General features: G+C 47.2%; 1 protein-coding gene across 4 annotated transcripts; it reads right to left on the bottom strand.

The window, feature by feature from the left end:
- Positions 1-6,084: 6,084 nt before the first annotated feature.
- On the bottom strand, positions 6,085-17,225 carry PIGO (phosphatidylinositol glycan anchor biosynthesis class O). Of its 4 annotated transcripts, none has more exons than XM_036739263.1 (11): positions 17,194-17,225; positions 14,876-15,375; positions 12,951-13,094; positions 12,520-12,643; positions 11,767-11,926; positions 11,208-11,387; positions 9,412-10,936; positions 8,698-8,904; positions 8,146-8,348; positions 7,128-7,198; positions 6,085-6,814 (listed from the first exon to the last, which is right to left on the bottom strand). In XM_036739263.1, the coding sequence occupies exons 2-11, from the start codon at positions 15,372-15,374 to the stop codon at positions 6,685-6,687; spliced, it is 3,243 nt and encodes a 1,080-aa protein (XP_036595158.1). In that variant the 5' UTR covers position 15,375; positions 17,194-17,225; the 3' UTR covers positions 6,085-6,684. The 4 variants fall into 4 exon arrangements, with proteins under 4 accessions (XP_036595158.1, XP_036595157.1, XP_036595159.1 ...); XM_036739262.1 differs by having other exon boundaries at positions 17,007-17,217; XM_036739264.1 differs by having other exon boundaries at positions 15,209-15,375; positions 17,007-17,199.
- Positions 17,226-18,381: the final 1,156 nt, after the last annotated feature.

Genomic DNA, 18,381 nt, shown 5'->3' with positions numbered 1-18,381 from the left:
AGCCTGCTTCGGGAGTTCACCGCTTGTCAGGGCATGCTGGGAAGTGTAGTCCTGAGTGGATAGCTTTACAAGCCAGCTATTCTTGGGAAAAGAAGGCAGTCCCCTCTCCGCCTCTTCACCAAACGACGCAGGCAGGCCACTAAAGCCCATCCCAACTTAGATCCCCCATGAAACCTTTCCTTCAATCCCCTCTCTGCCTCTTCACCAGGTCCTGCTCCCACCCACCTACATTCTTTGTAGCCTCCCCATTCAAACCCTCACTCCTTCCCGAGTACCATCTCTCTTCTTGCAGTCTAGCCTAATTGCCCCCCAATAAATCACATTTCTCAAGAGCTGTTTACACTTGCACTTCCCCTTCCTCACCATCCACCCCTCCTCATCTGGATTCTGTCATCACCCCACAGAATCCTTCTTCAAAGTGACTTCCTAATGTCCAAATGCACTTACTTTTCCATCAATGCTCATTCTCTGACCTCTCTACTGCACCCTTTCATTCTTGAAAACTTCTCTATTTTCATTTTTAAGTAGTAGTCATAAAAGCTAGCGTTTATATAGCATCTAAGTGCCAGTCACTTTGCTAAAACATCATAAATATTATCTCACTGGAACCACAGAAGAATCCTGGGAGGTAGGTGCTATTTATTATCCTCATTTTACAGTTAAGGAAAATGTAGCAGACAGGTTAAGTGACTTACCCAGCATCATACTGCTAGTAAATGTCAGAGGTCACATTTGAACTCATCTTCTTGACTCCAGACCTAGCCCCTCAATATGGCACAATGGGTCAAATGAGCTATTTATAAAGAGTTTAGCACAGTGCCTGAGGGACATTAGGTGTTTAATAAATGCTTGTTAGTGACAATGAATTCTGTTTAATTCAATCAATATTTATTCAATTAATCAAAGCCAAACCAGCAGTTGTCCTGAAAAGGATCTGAAGATCTGGGTGGACTGCAAGCTCCATACTGCAAGTGAGTCAGCAGTATGATGTGACAGCCCAAACACTAATGCAACCTCTTGCTGAATTAGGAAGAGCACAGAGAGGGAGGTGATGAGGTTGCTGTACTGTGTCATTATAAAGCTTCCTCTGGAGTGCTGTATTCAGCTCTGGGCACAAAGGTTTAAGGACAGCAATGAGCTGGAGTGTCCAGAGGAGAGCAATCATGAAGGGCCCTGAGTTCATGACATATCTGGTGAAGGAACTGGGCATGTTTAGCCTACAGAAAAATAAACTCGGGGGGGATGTGAGAACTGTGTTCAAGTATTTGCGGATGAGGAGACCAGGAGGAGTAGGTGGGAGCTGAAAAAAGGCAAATTTAGGTGTATTACCAGAAAAAAAAAAAACTTCCTTAAAATGATAGCAGTCACAGAGTGGAATGGTTTGCCTCAAAAGGAGCTAGATTCCCCCTCCTTGGAGGTTTTCAGGCCGTGGAGATTTTTAATGTACGAGTTGGACTTAAATGGCTGCCGAGACTCTTCCAACTCTCATATTCTGTGATTCCCTAACCAATCAACAAATTTTAACTGCCTACTTTGTGCCTACGGGAAGCAGCATGCTATATTAGTTAGAGAGCTGCCTTAGGCATTCAGAAGACCGGAGTGCAAGTCCTGCCTCTGAAGAACACTGGCTGTGACCCTGGACAGATCACAACTTGCCAGTGCTGCAAGCAACTGTCTAAGACTATAAGTTTCAGAGAATGTGCTGACCAACATTAGTAGAGGGAGATTCCTTATCCAGGAATTCTCTAGATCTATCCCAATTCTTATGTGTCAGACGCTCTTGCTAAGTGCAGGGGAATAAAAGACAAAAGTGAAAAGGCCTCGAGGAATTTACATTCTATTAGAGAAGATGACATGGACATAGACAAATATATGCAAAATGAATACAAGGTGGCTTTGGGAGGGAGTATAGTAGCATCTGGGGGATCAGCTGCTCGTACATAGAAGATGGTACTTGAGCTGAGTCTTAAAAGAAAGCCCCATAGTTTGGGGTGAGACTGCCTGGTATAAGTGACAGCTAATACAGAGATAGGAGGGAATTAGATTGCTATGTGTGCAGAAGAGTAAGCAGGCCAGTTTGGCTGGACCAAGTGAATGGAGGAGTGTAATATGTAAACAGGGGTGGGCAAGCTGCAGCCTCTCCTGCAACATTTTCTTACTACCCATAATAGTTATCTTAGGTCAGGACTGTACAAAACATGGACCGCGCGCCCCCATGCGGCCCACCTGTGTCCACCACAAGCACAGAAATCAACACAAATGCTTTAAAGCATTTATGTCAATTTCCACACCCGTAGTAAACACAGAAGGGCTGCATAAAATCCGACTGCAGGACACACTTTGGACAGTCCTGTCTTAGGTCATTCCCTGACCAGATTTTGTGTGTAATAGGTGATGCGTTGCCATTGAAGGTTTCTGAAAAGGTCAGTTACATAGGGCTGTACTTTAGGGAGATCAGGCAAGACAGGAAATAAGATCAATGGAATGATTGAGGCCAAAGGCAGGAAAACCAGTTAACACGCTGTTGCTGTTGCGATAGTCCAAGATAGAAGTAATGAGTGCCAGAATTAGACTAGTAACAATGCGCCTGGAAAGCAGTGTGATTAGAGACATTACAAAATGAAGGCAGAAAGAATTTGGTCACCGATTGGATATAGGGATTGTTAGAAGCCAAATATGACATTGAGGTTTCAAGCCTGAATGACTGAGTGTGCCATTGATAGGAAAAAGGAAGTCACAGATCACAGAATGACAGAATCTCAAACTTGGAAGGGATCTAACCTGTACCTGAAAGAATTCTCTCCATGACACCACCTACCGGTGGTCATCCAGCTTCGTCTGAAGACTTCTAATGAGGGGAACACAATAACTATCAAGGCAGCCATTCAACTTGCGATTACCTATAATTATTAGTTTTTCCTAACATCAAACCCAAAGCTGATTCTGACTTCCTCCTGTTGTTCCTAGTTTTGTCCTATGGGCCAAAAAGAACACATGACAGCCCTTCAGATGTTCGGAGAAGACCAACATGTATCTACCCCCTTGAAGCTTCTCTTCTTTACGTGAAAGTGCAGTTCCATCAAGCAATCCTCATACTGCTTCATCTTAAAGACAACCACCATTTCAATCACAATTCTCTAGAGTCTAGACACTATAGGTTGTCAAGATCCTTCCCAAAATGTGGTTCCCAGGAAGGAACATAATATTCAGTTCAACATTTAGCTACAATAGGACAATCATACTTCCTTGTGTTCTGGACATTCTGCTTCTAAAGCATGTTAGATTTCTTTGCTACTATATTCCACTGTTGATTTTGAGATGTAAGGTCACTAAAAACTGCAGATTTTTTCCACATCTACTGGTTTTTAGCTATGCCTCCTTCCATTTTGTAATTGTGAAAATTATATTTATATTTGTTTCTATCAGACGCCTAGAATCACAGCTAGAACGCTTTAGAGGTAATCTAGTACAATTCATACCTTGGCAAAAATAACCTCCACATCTCTGACAAATAGTCTTCCATGCTAATTGGGGACTTCCAGTAGAGGGGAACTCAGTACCACAAAGGCAGTCCATCTCACTTTTAGATGGTTCTATTGCAAAATTTGTCCTTTCACTGATGTAGAATATAGCTTTCAGCTTCCCCACTCTCAGGCAAGGTGGAATGTCTGACTGCTTTTCAACACAAGCCTTCAAATAAACAATAATTATGTCTCCCCTCACCAGTATTATCTTCTCTGGCCTAGACATCCCCTGTTCCTTCATATACTTCCTTTTTCATGGTGTGGTTCTAGGCCACTTTACCATCTTGGTCACTTTCTGTTGCTTGTTAATGTTCTTCCCAAAATGTAGCCCCAGAACTGAACACAATACTCCAGGTATGGTCTGACCAGGGCAGAGAATAGGGAGACAATCACCTTTCTTGTTCTTGACAAAAATTGTTTTTTTCTTCAGCCTTAAGATCACAGTGCTTGCCTCATCAAACTACAGAGTGTTAAGACTGGAGGCCCTGGACTTTCTGTTCAGGGGTCTGACTTATTAGGAATGGGTCTAACATGGTGCTGACTCATAATCTGCAAAGGTTCGTCTTCTGAATGGGTATTTTCTTTTAAATTGACCTTAAGGATCATAACAGATGAATAATCAAGGGTTTCAGCTTGGAGGAAACAGAAAGTCACAGAATACAGCCACTGGTCACAACTTGAGGAAAGAGAAAGGGGACAGTAAGCATCCACAAATCACGCAACTCCAGAATGGTATTTAAAGAGCACTAAACAGGGTTAGGAGATGCATTCTAAACTTTTTTTTTTTCCTGGGTGGGGGAAGGCAGGGCAATTGGGGTTAAGTGACTTGCCCAAGGTCACACAGCTAGTAAGTGCGTCAGCTGAGGCTGGATTTGAACTCAGGTCCTCCCGAGTGCTCTTTGCCACCTAGCTGCCCCAATGTATTCTAAACTTCCATCTTACCACTAACTCACTGTGTGATCTTGGGAAAATTATTTCCTCTACAACACCATATAATCTCTAAATTCCTTCCAAGTTTCACACTTGGAGGCAGTCCCCTAATTCCATCTCAATTTCTCCCAAAATCAGACTCTATGAAGCGATTCTGACTCAGTAATGATTATATGTCTCATACTCCCAGAGAAGGCTGTAATTGCCTGAGTTGTATCCTAGCTCAGCATTTTCTCCTATCAAGATGATTTTTGGATTTTGACTGTGATCCAACATATTAGCTCTCTCTCTCCCAGATTTCTATTGTCTGCAAATTTAATAAGCATGTCATCACATAATTTATAAAAATGTAGAATACTGCAGGATAAGGACAGATCCTTGGAGTGCTCCATTAGAGACCACTCTCCAAGCTGACACCAGTCCATTATCAACTACTTTTTTTGAGTCCAGTCATAAAGTCAGTTCCAAATTTACCTAAGTGGATGGTAGTCTAATCTACACTTCTCTCATTCACAAGGGTAGCATGATTGCCAATTTACATAAACCAACTTACCTCTCTAGGTCTCAGTTTCTTCAGCAGCTAAGTAGCCCAGCAGACTGAATGTTGGGGCTGGAGTCAGAAAGACCTGAGTTCAAATCTAGTTACAACTCTTACTAGCTGTCTGACCCTGGCAGAAATCACTTAATCTGTGCACCTCACTTTCCTCAACTGTAAAATGGAAATAATATTTGCACCTCCCTCCCAGAGCTGGGGTGAGGATCAGGTGAAACAGTACTTGTAAAGCTTCTAGCACAGCAGCTTGGCACATAGTAGGTACTTAATAAATACTGGGGGTTTTTGTTTATCCTCATGTACCTTTGTAGATTCTTGCACAGTAGGCACATAAACATTTGAATGACTGAAATGAGGATAAGGCTGAGGGAGACAAGTTGTAGCCAGATGGTGGCGTGCTTTGAGGAATTTACAATAGGCAACAGGGAGCTAATGAAGACTAAATTTCAAGTCGGTAAGTGTCTTAAAGCTTTTAAGGAAGATTATCATAAGATCATAGACTTGGAGATAAGAGACCTTAAAAATCAGCTATTCCCACATTTTAAAGATAAGGAAATTCAGAGCCAGTGCAAAGTTATTTAGGTCAGACAAGAAGTAAGTACCCAAGTAAGGGTACAGGATGTCATGGAGAAGGGAGAACCTTCTAATGGGGAGACCAGTTAAACCAGTGCAGAAATTCAGATGAAGGGAACGAGGGCCTGGATTAGGGCAGTAACAATGAGAGGAAAAGATTGTCATTCTCTAGTTCTGTGTGACTCTTATTCTCTCACCCAGCATGCCCCACCCCGAATGCCATTCCTCTCCCCCTCCAAAAGAGGAACTTCCTAAAGGGAGGGCCTGTCTTCTTTTGTGATATACACAGCATAACCTCACCTCAAATAACCTCAATGCCCACACCGAGTATAGGTATTCCAGATTCATTGAATTGAAGGGAGTGAGGGGTACAGACCCTGGGGGGGATGTACTGCAATATGGCAAAGGAAAAGCTGATGGGGACAGGACAGAACTGAGTATAGACAGTATTCCTCCCCAACAAAGTCCCACCCCACAGGACAGAGATATCTTCCCTCCAGCATCTCTCTTTCTTTCACACATACACATTTCTCCAGTGTTTTATTTCATTCTGGGCATACACAGCAGCTCACTTCCCCCAACAGGCCCCCACCCCAGATTTCTCCAGTGCCTCGGCGTCACGTTAACCCAATCTACCTTAGGGAAAGGCAGAGTCATTTTGTTTGGTCAGGCTAAGAAGAGAAAATCAATGGAGAAAACAAGGTCAGGCCCAATGCTTCTACATAGCTGCTTGGGCTGCTCCAACCCTTCCAAAGGAGAAACAATTTCAGCACAGACCTGAGTTCTCTGCCTGACTCCAATCCTGAATATGAAAACCCCAGTGAAGTCACTGCTACCATCTGGCTCCGCAAGCGTGTGACCCACTGCTACAAACCCCCTGAGAGTGGGGTACACACTCTGTCTGGAGTAGAGGATGCTGGTGACCCAGCTACAACCAGGGCAGTACAGGTCTCCACAGAAGTGGGTTGAGTCCCAGCCAGAGGTCCTGCTCAGCAGGTTGTCTCAATCCTAGAACTGTAGGACAAGCCATGTAGAGGTGAACGCAGGGCTCACTTGCCCTGGGGGTATAAGGGAAGGTTGGTCCCAAGGTTCAGGTGACAAAGGCTACCTCTCCTGGGACAGAATGAGCTGCTTGAACCAGGAACCCACAGCTCTGTCTACCCACATCACCAGGGCCACACCCAGAAGGAACGCTAGGCTGCTCACCGCAAAACCCACAGCTTCAAAGATGAACCTATAAGCAGAGAAGCAGGGACATTAGGATGGTGTACCAGGGTAGGGGGACGTTAGTATAAACAGGTAGGTTCAATGGAGACTAGCCTTTTCTGCTCATTCTAATGACTCTCCCTCCTCAGTCTGACACTCTGGATACATACCCCCAATTCACCAGGCTACCACCACCCCTCTTCCAGAAGATACTTCTCTACTTCTCTTTTACTTTGTGTCTGAGCAGACTGATGCCCAAATAAAATCCTCCACCCATGTTCTCATCCAACTCTGGACCCCATCCACCCTATATTCCTTCTTCATTGAGAACAGTCACTCACTTGGGAGCAAACACCTTCCAGACCATGAGATGCCTCCGAAGTATGGAAGCTGCCAGAACACAGGCTAAGACCTGGAAGGGAAGAGAGAATGGGGAAGAGAAGAGTGAGGATAACTGGGGTGGGGGATGGAAGCGTAAAGAGGCAGAGAAAGATGAGAGGGGAAACTCTCATGTGAGCATGAGGAGAAAAGCAGAGGTGAGCACTGCCTCATGCTCTGTGGGCCCAGGTTCCACTCCTGACTTGTCCACTAACTTGCTGTGTGATCTTAGGCAAGTCACTTAACCACATGAACCACAGCCACCTCATGGATAAAACGGCAATTTTTAAAGTTGTTAAAATTCTGCAATTCCTCATCCCTAGTGCTCAGAGCCCCCGCCTCCTTGGGAAAATGCTAAACAAATTACTGCCCCCTCACTTTGGGAAAGAATCGAGTGAGGAATCTGTACTCCGGACCCTTGAGGGTGTGGACCACAAACTCTGGTTTCCCTGTTCACTTTCCATACATCATTAGTTGGGTCTGGAATTGGACTAGGAGTTCTGTGTTCTAGTCTCCATTCTACCAGTGACTCTTGGAAAAATCACATGCATCTCAGTTTCCTTACCTGTAAGTTAGAAAAAATCATTTTGGTCCTTTTCATAGAGGAGGATTGTGGGGACCAAATGAGAGAAGGTATTTCAAAGAGCTTTGAAAACTGCTGTGACTGACAGTGAAGCATGCCTCCTCCCTCTTTGCAGAGAGGTGGTGGACAATAGAGCCAGAATGAGGCATACATTTTCAGACAATGCCAATGTGTCGATTTGTTTTGTTTGATGGTACTTGCTTGTTTTAAGGGAGAGTTATGCTGGGAGGAGGGAGTCACTAGGAAGTGACAGTAATATTTTTTTTTAGCACCAACAGAGCATAAAAAAACAAACTGTAAAGTGGTATATAAAAGTTAAGAATTACTAACTCTTCAGCTTCCATCCCTGGAAATCCCCAGCCATACCAGTTAATAGCATTCCAGTTAATCATACCCACCTGTATGCCTAGGATAAAGAAGTACTTGAGGCCCAGCTGCAGGAGAGCAGCATTGAAATGGTGAGGGGCATCCCGGAGACGCATCTCCATCAAGGGCTCCTCCTCTCCCTCCACCTCAGACCCACTGGCTAGGGGTTTCTTCTTCTTCGTAGAGCCTTGGCCCTCATGCACAAAGGGCCAGAGCAAGAGCAGAGGGCAGCCAACTGCCTCCGGGGGTGAGGGAAAAACAGGTCTGGGGTTACCTTAGGTTCCAGGAACAAGCCTTGATCCCCACAGAACAGCTCCACCCACAATTCTGTGCTTTAGCCAGATCAGGCTGGGGGTACACAAAGGAGAAGTCTTCTCTCTAACAAAAGAAGCTTCTAAGAGGCCTGTGTCTCATCATTCCTTGGCCAGAGTCTTACCCATTGAGCAAATGAGATCAAAGGATGGACGGAAACAACAAGGTTCATCCCTCCACCCTTGTGCTACTTAGGTGGGACTATCACCACTCCCCTCTAGAGTCTTGGGCTCAGTCCCAGGAGAAGGAATGGAGGTTGGGGGATAAGATACCTGAAAAAAGAAGGTGGGAGGCAAAGGTGTTGGCCCCCACGAGCAGAGCAGGCAGCACAGGGGATGAACCATGCCCTTCAGGGAAGCCTACAAAGGCAGCATTCCAGTGGATAGCTGGAAAGACAGGTTGATGGCCTGTGGAGTAGAAGGTCTGAGTAGCTGTGAGAGCCCAAGCGAAGATGGCTAGCCATGGCACGGAGAAGGGACCTGGAAGGAGGTACACAACACTGTTAGCCTGCACCACCACCCCCACCACAAACAATGTCACATGATTTCCCTGTACTTTGCTACTTGAACATTCATTACTTCCTATTCTCTGATCCTGCCTCCAGCTTCCATCTGCCTCCTAAGCCTAGTAACCCTGATCTAACACCACCCCCAAGGTCACAATCATAGACAAATGGTCACTTAATTGCCTAGAGAATCAGTGGGGTACAACTTCTCCAAAGAACGCAGTCCTGGTTGGGGTGGGGGCAGGGGGGAATGCTTGATCCCTTCTTCCTCCCAAATTCTTATAGCCCTTGAGATCTAGTGACGGCAGCACCATTATGGAATGAGACCAAATGTCAAGGTCACTGAAGTAGGCCTGCTATTCCTAAGGAGAGGACAACCTCTACCCCAGCCTCGCTGGTTCACCTGGAATTGTAGCTGTCCCAAGGGCAAGGAGATGGATATTCTAGGGGAATCTACAGAGGGGACAGCACTGCCGCCTACCAGAACTTCCAGCAGGGGTCCCAACAGCGGCGGCGAGCAGCTGTAAGAGTAGGAAACTCTGCAGGAAGAGGATCAGGAAGGCGAGGCTGATCCGCTCAGTGTGCAGCAGCAGCAGCGGGAAGGCCAGCAGGGCGAGAGCAGTCACCAGGGCAGCAGAGTACACACTCCCCAGCCCGTAGGCAGCCAGAGCCATTGGTGTCTGGCCCCCACCCCCGGCCAGCTTCCCCCTCAGTGCTTCCTGCATTCGACGGTAGATCTGAGGGACCACGTAGTCCAGGTCAGCCTGGGAGGCCGGGGGTCCCACAAAAGGGACGACGATGGGATTGGAGCTGCTTGCCCCAGTCTTGACCAATACTGTGACAGGCTGCCAGAGCAGCAGCCCTAGTCCTATGGCTGCCAGACCCAGAACAGCCCGTGGCAACCCTACCACAGCCCCAGACACCAGGGCTTGTAGCCTGGGGGGTGCCTCATCTGAGCCTGAGGCCAATGCCCAGTGAGCAGCAGTCCCCAGTGCCATCAGTGGCAATCCCCAGCGCACAAAGAGGACTGGAGGTGCAGGACTGTTAAGATTCCCACAACGGCGCAGCCAAAATCGTATAGATAGGACCAGCACCCCTAGTGCCCCTAGACATGCCCCATACCAAAGGTTCTTGGCCTGGCCACCACCCATTGCAGCTAGAGGAGCTAACCAAGGCGATGACTGGCAAACAGGTGTCTCTTCTGGGCAGCGATGGAAGAGACTGGACAGGCGTACACACAGAAGCAGGCCAACCAGTAGCCCCAGGGCCCGTGGACCCTCCCGCCGTGCCATAGATGCTGTGGGGGAGCTGAGACAAGGAGCTATGGGCCACCCCGTCAGGAGCCGGCCCTCCCAGTGCAACTGAGCCACTAGAAACAGGGACAGTGAACGCAAAAGGAAGGGGGCTGCCTGGGCTTCAGCTAGGACAAAGCTGTCAGAAAAGAAGGCAGCAGAACGGAGGAACAGGAGCACCAGGATGGGCAAAGGGCCTGGGAGAAAGACTGCCATTGGCAGCCTCCCCCTCGACTTTAAAGCCCACAGGAAGGCTATAAGGGAGGTGGCTGCACCCCCTGCACACAGCAGAACTGGCTCTAGCCCACTCCCACCTGCCATCAGTCCCCCAGCTAGCAAGACAGCCCCTGCCAGACCCCAGGCCACAGACCTTAGGAGCAGGCAGTGGGAAGGGAAGCCAGGGGAGCTGGTGAGCCCAGAGGTCACTAGGCAGAGAAGGCAGGTGGAGGCCAGGAGTATGGTGCCCCCTATCATTCGTAGTGGGCGGAATCGAGCCCATGTCTCTGTGCAGGCTGTCCGCGCCCCCCGCAAGAACAATCTCAGCTGGGAGATCAGAGCCTGTACGTCGGCCTCTCTGACCTCATCAGCCTTCAGCTGATCTAGAAGCCGCTCATATTCAGAAGATGCAGAGGAGAAGAGGTCCTGAAGGCGCTGAAGCTCCTCAGGGGGCAAGTCCTGGGCAGCTAATGAGTAAGCATGAAGAAATCGGGATACCTGGGAGAATGGAACATGAAAGAAAATGGGAAAGGGAGTTATAAGGCATGAGATGGGAGTAAAGGGGGAATAAAATAGAGATGAACAGATGTCTAGAGAGCCCCAGGGATTCCCTTATGGGATGAGTACGGACAGAAATGGGTCAAGAGGTGATGGGCCAAAGGAAGTATGAGGATGGCAGGGTCAGCCCTCGGGTTTTTATTCAGGTTCCTAATTCCTGGGTCTCTAATCCAACATAGTCCCTGTCCCTAGGGAACGCCAACCCCTCTACCTGTTGGGCATTGAGATGGTAGGCAGAGGCCTGGGCAAGAGCTGTAGCAAGAGGTTGGGTATCTCCTTCCCCTGAAAACAGGTCCATTATCACTTCTCCTATGTTTCCAAAAGGTATGGGCAGGCCAAGCAGAAGGGCCAGCGTTGGCACCAGGTTCACCTGAGGAACCACTTCTGGATCCTGAAGGCAATAAAACCAGAGGGAGAAATGAATCAGTGGAAAGGGCAGAGGGAAACGGTGAGGAAAAAAGGCCACTTCACAGACCTAGCTTAGAATACAATGATGGAGAACGGGGAAAAGAGCATTTCAAGGTGACAGAGATGGGTAGGAGTGGTGGGGAGTAGGGTATCTAGAGAGAAGGGGGAAGTGATGGGAAGGTGGTGAAAGCATGGGGAGAGCAAGATATCTAGAGAAGGAGATAATGTGGAAAAAACTTGTTAATCGTGGGGAAGAGGGTGAAACAATCATCTAATGGACACTGAGATCAGAAAGAGTTGAAGGGGGCCAAAAGGAAACAGGAGAGACCCAGGCAAGAGAATTAATGGTTGATTGCACTTACCTTCAGGGGAGCCCTGGGGAAAAGGGGCAAAGGGCTGTAGAGAAAGAGTGCAGCCGTGACTTCTGGCTTGCTGTCCCCACCATGGTCTCCTGTCTCTGTCATGCCATGATCTCCAGCCACCACCAGCAGTGTATCATTCTCCAGTCTCTCCACAAGGGTCCTGATTGCAGGGCACCAAACAATGGGGAAAGAGAAGGGGCCGCTGGGAAGATCCTAGCCTGGGTATAGTCATCCCTTGACCCCTGGCAGTCCCTAAACAGCATTCTCAGGATTTGTGGTTTTGCAAAGTTCTGTTACCTTGTTTAGTTCTTACACAATAACTCTATGAAGCAAGCAGAGCAAACTATTTTCCTATTTCACATATAAAGAAACTGAGGTTCAGAGAAGTTAACTGCTCTGTCTAAAATTTCATAAGTAATTAGGTCCCATGACCCACAGGCTAGTTTTCTATGGGACCCAACTTACTCAGTCAGTAGAGGGAACCCAAATAAACATGAAGTCCTGAGCTTCAGAAAGAGGAAACCAGTGGCAGTAATTAGTGGAAACAGCAGAGTATTAGCCAAATTCTGAGCAATGAATGTCTGGTCCTACAAGAACTTCAACAGAGACCCAACAGACGCACAGAGATCTCCCTCCCCACCAACCTATTCTCCCCCAGGAAGAGGAAGGCAGTCTCTCTTGACCAGATCAGGCTCCCATAATAAATTAGGCCCTGCCTTCTGCCCACAATCAGAGTTCTCTAGTACAACTTACTGAAGCATCTGGTCCATCTGTTTGAGCTTCTTGGCCATCTCAGGATGGTGGGGCCCATGTTTGTGGCCACAGTGATCTACACCCAGGAAGTGAGCAATCAGCAGGTCCCAGTCATTTCTGTCCACTGTAGAGACCAACACTGAGAAAAAGGGCCTGATACCCCTCCTCAATTTCCCAGCCTTTAATATTCCTCTACCAACGGACACTGATTCCAATCCTTATCACCCAGGGCAGTACCATCCAAAAGACCCTCAAAGCATCACACCCTTGTCACTCTACAGACTATAGCTCAAAATCAGATCCAATATATATTGGATCTATTTCACAAATTAAGTATTGGCACTAGCTTCTCAGAATAGGGCCCAAATATAAGGCCCCCACCCCTCCCTTCCATCAGAATCTAAGTTTGGATCCCAGTTGGAACTGCTCACTGGTAGGGTAGAGGTGCTCCAAAATGCCATTGTCCACAGTGTGTAGATCTTTGACATTGAAGGATGGGAAGAAGAAGGCTTTAGAGAAAGCTCCTGGGAACAGGCCCTCCCAAGTGTCATCCCCCATGAAGACCACTCGTTTCCCTGCAGCAATGGGAGAGTCAGAGAGAGGTCAGGCATTGAGCAAAGGAGTGCAGTCTCATTTTACAGTTCCCTCTTTTTTTTCCTTCTCCCATCAATACAAATCTGCTCTAACCATGTCAGTCTTCTCACAAGGCTCACTGTCATTCTTATAGCCCTGCCCTTGCTTACACCACTCACCCCATCTGTAAAACCCTCCCCTCCTCATTGCTCATCCAAATCCTAACCATCACTAAAATGCAATTCAAGTTGTACGGCCTGCATGAAGCCTTACTAGCCATCCTAATCCACCATAACCTCTCCTTCCAAATATCTATAATAATTCTAGTCTGATAAAACATAATTTACTACCACACAAGTACTAAATTATATCAGTCGACAGCCAAAAATAGTCCTGTCCATCAAAGAGCTTATATTTCTTTTATTGTTCTCTAATTGTCTCATAAAAGAAAATCATTTTACAACCATGCTGTGAATTCCTTGGGGGCAGGGACCATGCCCTTATTGCAGCAATCTCCTGAATAGAGCTTAGGCTGGGTACACATCAGGGACTCAAACTGCCTAATAAGGTGTAGAGAGGCAGATAAAACAGTAGGAAAGAAACCCTAGATAAAGAAGAAAGTGGAGATTCTGTGATGGTGAAGGGAAGGGAACACATAAGGAGGGAAGGGAAGGTATAAGAGAAATCTGTGTAATGTACTGGAAGAAGCATGAGATTGGAAGAACACCTCAGTTCAACTCACAGCTCTTCCACAAATTAACTGTGTGATCTTAGGCAAATCACTTCACCAGACTGAGCCTAGTTCATTCATAAAATGAGAGGGGTGGATCAGATCAGAGGTTCTTCTATGTTTTTGTGTGTTAGAGATTGCTTCATCAGCCCATGAAGCCTTTCTTAATGTTTTTAAATGCATAAAACACATAGGATTGCAAAGAAAATCAATTATATTTAATACAGTTAACAAATATATATGTGTGTATATATATATATTTAAAAGTTCATGGACCTCAGGCAAGAAAATCCTAGACTAGCTGGGCTCTAAGATTCCTTCCCACACTAATCTCCATGTCTTAATAGAAGTCCAAGTATTTTGAGCTTTTACTCAAGGGGTTTGAGCTTACTTAAAGTTCAACATGAATCAACAGTGAGACCAAAAAACCAAAAACTAAAAACAACCCTGTGATTTTAGGGTAAATTAAAAGAAATATGTATGGTTTAGACACTAGTGACTAAAAGAAATATAACCACAGGAGGTAATTGTAATCTCATTGTACTCTCTGGTCAAACAACACTTGGGAATGCTGTGTTCCCTTTTGGGTACCATGACATCAACATCAAAAAGAACATTAACAAACTGGTATATACGCAGGACAGTGAGACCAGAATAATGTGTGAAGGTCTGAAAATCATATCCTATAAAGATGGATTGAAAGATCTGGGGACATTTAACCTGGGTAAAAGAGTCTAAGGTAGACATAATAACTATCTTCAAATAGCAAAGGACTATCACAAAGAAGCACGTTTACTTTGTAGTTGCGAAGAACAGAACTGGGAACAACAGGTTTAAGTTTCAGAGGCAGACTTTCTAATGATTAGCACTGCCTTGGTAGGCCATTACTAGGGGTATAAAAGCAGAAGCTGGATGGCTACTTGTCAGGTTCGAGAAGGGATTCCTCACTGAGTGGGAGTTTGGCCTAGATGGTCCCTTTCAACTGTAAGATTCTATTATTTTAAGATCCTAAGAAGTTAAGATTCTAACATTCCATAACCTTATTAGACTGACCAGTGTTGTTGAGCTGAGCAATGAGGTTATCTTCTTGGATGGCATAGCTAGCAAAGTTGCTCCCAGCATCAATGAAGGTAGGTAAAGAGCCTGTGGTGAGGGCCTTAAGTCTTTGCATGGTGGTGGTGGGTGGGTCAGCCAGGAACCGGTAGAGGCGAGCATGTTGTGGCTGGGCTTCCAGAAGGCGCTGTATGGAGCCTAGCCTTCCTAGGAAAGGTTGTGGGGTAGGAAGGCCACCTGGCCAAGGTTGCACAAAATCGAATCGAAGTGCATCTATCAGCACTACCACAGCTCGGGAAAACCGGGGAGCTGTCCAGCAAGCCCCTGGCTCACCTCGGCCACCTCCCACCAGAGGTCCCTTTCCAGGCAACTCCTGACAGCTGCTATGATTGGTAAGCTCCAGCCGGGTGAGCAGGAAGCCACTGGTGAAGACAGCAATGCCAGCATAAAAGAGGAAGCAGACCCAGGCCAGGAAAAGAAGTACCAGGGCCTTCAGCATTCTGGAAGTCAGGAAGACAGACACATGTTACTTAGGTTCTCACTGCTCACTCAAACTTCTTGTGCAATCTCTCTCTCCTTCAACCTCTCCCTCCCTTTCTATCTCTTTCTCCCCCCACTGTTCCCCCTTCTTCCACCTCTCTGTTACTCTCATGTAAATCTTCTAAGGCAGACTAGTCAAGGAAGCTTAAGGTACAGAAAAAAGGTTCTCCCTTCTTCAATCAAACTACAGTTCAAAGCCACTACCTAACAAGCCTTCCTTGGGCCCATTCTCTAACTCAACAGTACAATGTCACGTTCCATTTCAACAGATTGTTAAAATTTCTGAATACAAATAATTCTATCCTGCTTCAACAATGACATGGGCTGTCTCATTCTGTGCCTGTTTTCATTTCTATAAAACTGACTAGATGGGCTCTTTGGTCCCTTCTCCCTCTAGATCTAATCTAATGATTCCCCTTAGACTTGAGGAATTCCTCATTGTGAGGTCCTCCTTATTCTTTGGTTAGAAATCATCTACTATAGCAACTGGACCTACACCAAGAAAGCTGGAGATTAGCAGGATAATAATAGCACTCATCTCCTAGGGTGGCTGTGAGGGTAAAGGCAAAATATGTGTAAGGCGCTCGGCAAACTTTAAAATGCAATGTAAATGCCAGCTATTATAATAATATTATAACAAATAACAAATGTCTGGCAATGAGAGTTGGATGATACAAGCTGGCATGTGTCTGAATTCTTAAATGCAATACTGGTGGGAAAGAGAGAAAGGGGTGTTCTAACCATAAGAGACTATTATCTCTCCTTTTATCCCCAATTATAGGGTCCGGGATTATCATCTACTACATAAATAGCATGAAGAAACTGGGACACTCCTTAGTGAGAAGGGATGGCTCTTTTAACACAGGCTGAAGGGCAAGTGTGGGAATGGAAGACCACTTCAACAACCACCTCTTCTCTGGGACACGGGACACACAAAAAAGGGAGACCACCCTCTAAACCAAGATGTCCCGAGAGTTCTTTCTCCTCTCGTTTCTCCCTCTCTCCTCTCTTGCCACTCCCTGCCCCACAAACAGGTTTGGGCAGTGCGCAGCACGGGGCCCTCGAAGCACCACCCTCCCTTCCCTCCCAGAGACCAACCTCTCCGGTGTCAAAGTCACCCTCACCCCTATCAAATGCAAAGGCCACGCCTCCACGTGGAGAGATTAGGCACAAAGGAAGGAACCACTAGGGACAAAAGCAGGGAGGGGAAGGGGATGAAAGACTGCCCACAGTGGAGGCTGGTGAAGGAGAACCTAAGACACACCGATAGGTGGAGACAGATGGAATGCTAGGCAGAAAGGGGGGCGCTGGGACAAGCCCATTGGGGGAGGGGTAGTGGGGAATAAGAAGCAGAAACGGTATCGGGGGAAAGATGCTGGGGACACAGGAGGGAGAGGGGTGGTGGTGGGTGGGGTGCCTTAGGAGTGTAGGAGACAGAGGGGGTGGGGTGCAGGAGGACGCGTAAGGGGGACGAACAGGACTGGGGTACATTACGGGTGTAAGAGACGGTAGGGGTAGAGCTGGGGGTGCAGAGACACGGCACGGGCAGGGGGGCCCGCGGGAATGGAAGGTCTCGGACCGTCGAGCACACCTGCGGCAGGAGGCTGACGGAAAAGTACGCGGCAGAGGACGGACGGGACGGCAAACGCATAGATCCCAGCTGCCCTCCCCGCCCCGGGGAAGGGGGTCAGGGAGCTAGGATTATGAAGGGTCGTCCCTCCCACCCGGCTAGGGGGTACCGGGGGTCCCCGGAGAGATCTCTGTGAACCCTCAGTCACCTATGAGCAGCACAGCAAGAACCCGGAAGCAGAGCGCTAAGGTCCGGAAGTGAAGCTCCGGTTCCCTAATCCCCACTTCCCCCTCCCATACACCATAGAGAAGTGGGCGGAGAGCTAGAGTGGAGCGCAGTGCCTCGAGCGCCCCCTCCCGAGGACCCTCATATATAGATAGAGAAGAGGGAGTGATGGAGAGGGACGAGAGGCAGGGGGTCCCAGGGAAAGACTAGGGGCCTCCCAGAAGTCCTGGGCGCTGGAGTGATCTTTTTAGTCTTTGCATCTCCAGCAGCTAGCACAGTGCCTGGCAATAGTAAGCACTTAATATGTTTCCTAAACAAATTGTGGGCTGCAACCCATTCCTCACCTCCAAATCACCATTTTAAGCTGAACAGTGAGGAATTCTAAAAAATTTGAGAGGGTCCCTTCATGATGGATCTTTCCCCTTAGGCAGCACTGTGACACCCCAAATGTCTATACTCTGGCCAAACTCCTCTCTAAATGGGGGCAGGAGGAAAGGGATTAAACATGAGGAATCATGGCATTTGGGAAGGGGACTTGACTCGGTTCTGTCCTCTTCTTTTTCTCTCCACCAGTGTTTATAAGTCCTCTGCCTGGTGTCCAGCCCTAATTAGGTCACACCTCAAAAAACAAAGGGAGAGGAACCCAGAGGTTATTCCAGAAATCAGGGTGGAGTAAAGTCAGGCTACTGGTAGAATCTTGACTAGACCCCTGGGGTGGACCTATATGGGTGGTAAATTGATGCATATGGCTAGCTAGGGAGGGACTGGTCTTCAAACTGTAGAGACAGAGAGAAAAAAAGCTGAGTTCCTAATGGAGACATATAGCCTCCTCAAGAAGCTGTTATTACCCCACAAATTTGACCTCTGATCCCCCAGGACAGAATGAAACTGAGATTCCTCTCTTTGCCTTGCAACACCCACTCCTACAATGGGTAAATGAGAAAGCATGGGGCTACAAGGAACAACAGGGATCCCACTTTCTGCCCCAAATCTTCTCAGCAATACGATGCAGACTACAATCCCCAGCATGCATCATGAGTGAGACTCCTCAGCATGCTGGGAAATGAAGTCTAGTCCTCCCCCATAGACAATTCTGTATAGGAGGAAGAGTGAGCGCAATGCAGAGGTGGTATGGAGAACTTCTAGTGTTCCTTTTAAAACTTCACATGTG

Source organism: Trichosurus vulpecula, chromosome 9 (assembly GCF_011100635.1).
Source record: "Trichosurus vulpecula isolate mTriVul1 chromosome 9, mTriVul1.pri, whole genome shotgun sequence".
NCBI classification, from domain to species: Eukaryota; Metazoa; Chordata; class Mammalia; order Diprotodontia; family Phalangeridae; genus Trichosurus; species Trichosurus vulpecula.
This window is presented reverse-complemented; position numbering and strand designations above follow the sequence as displayed.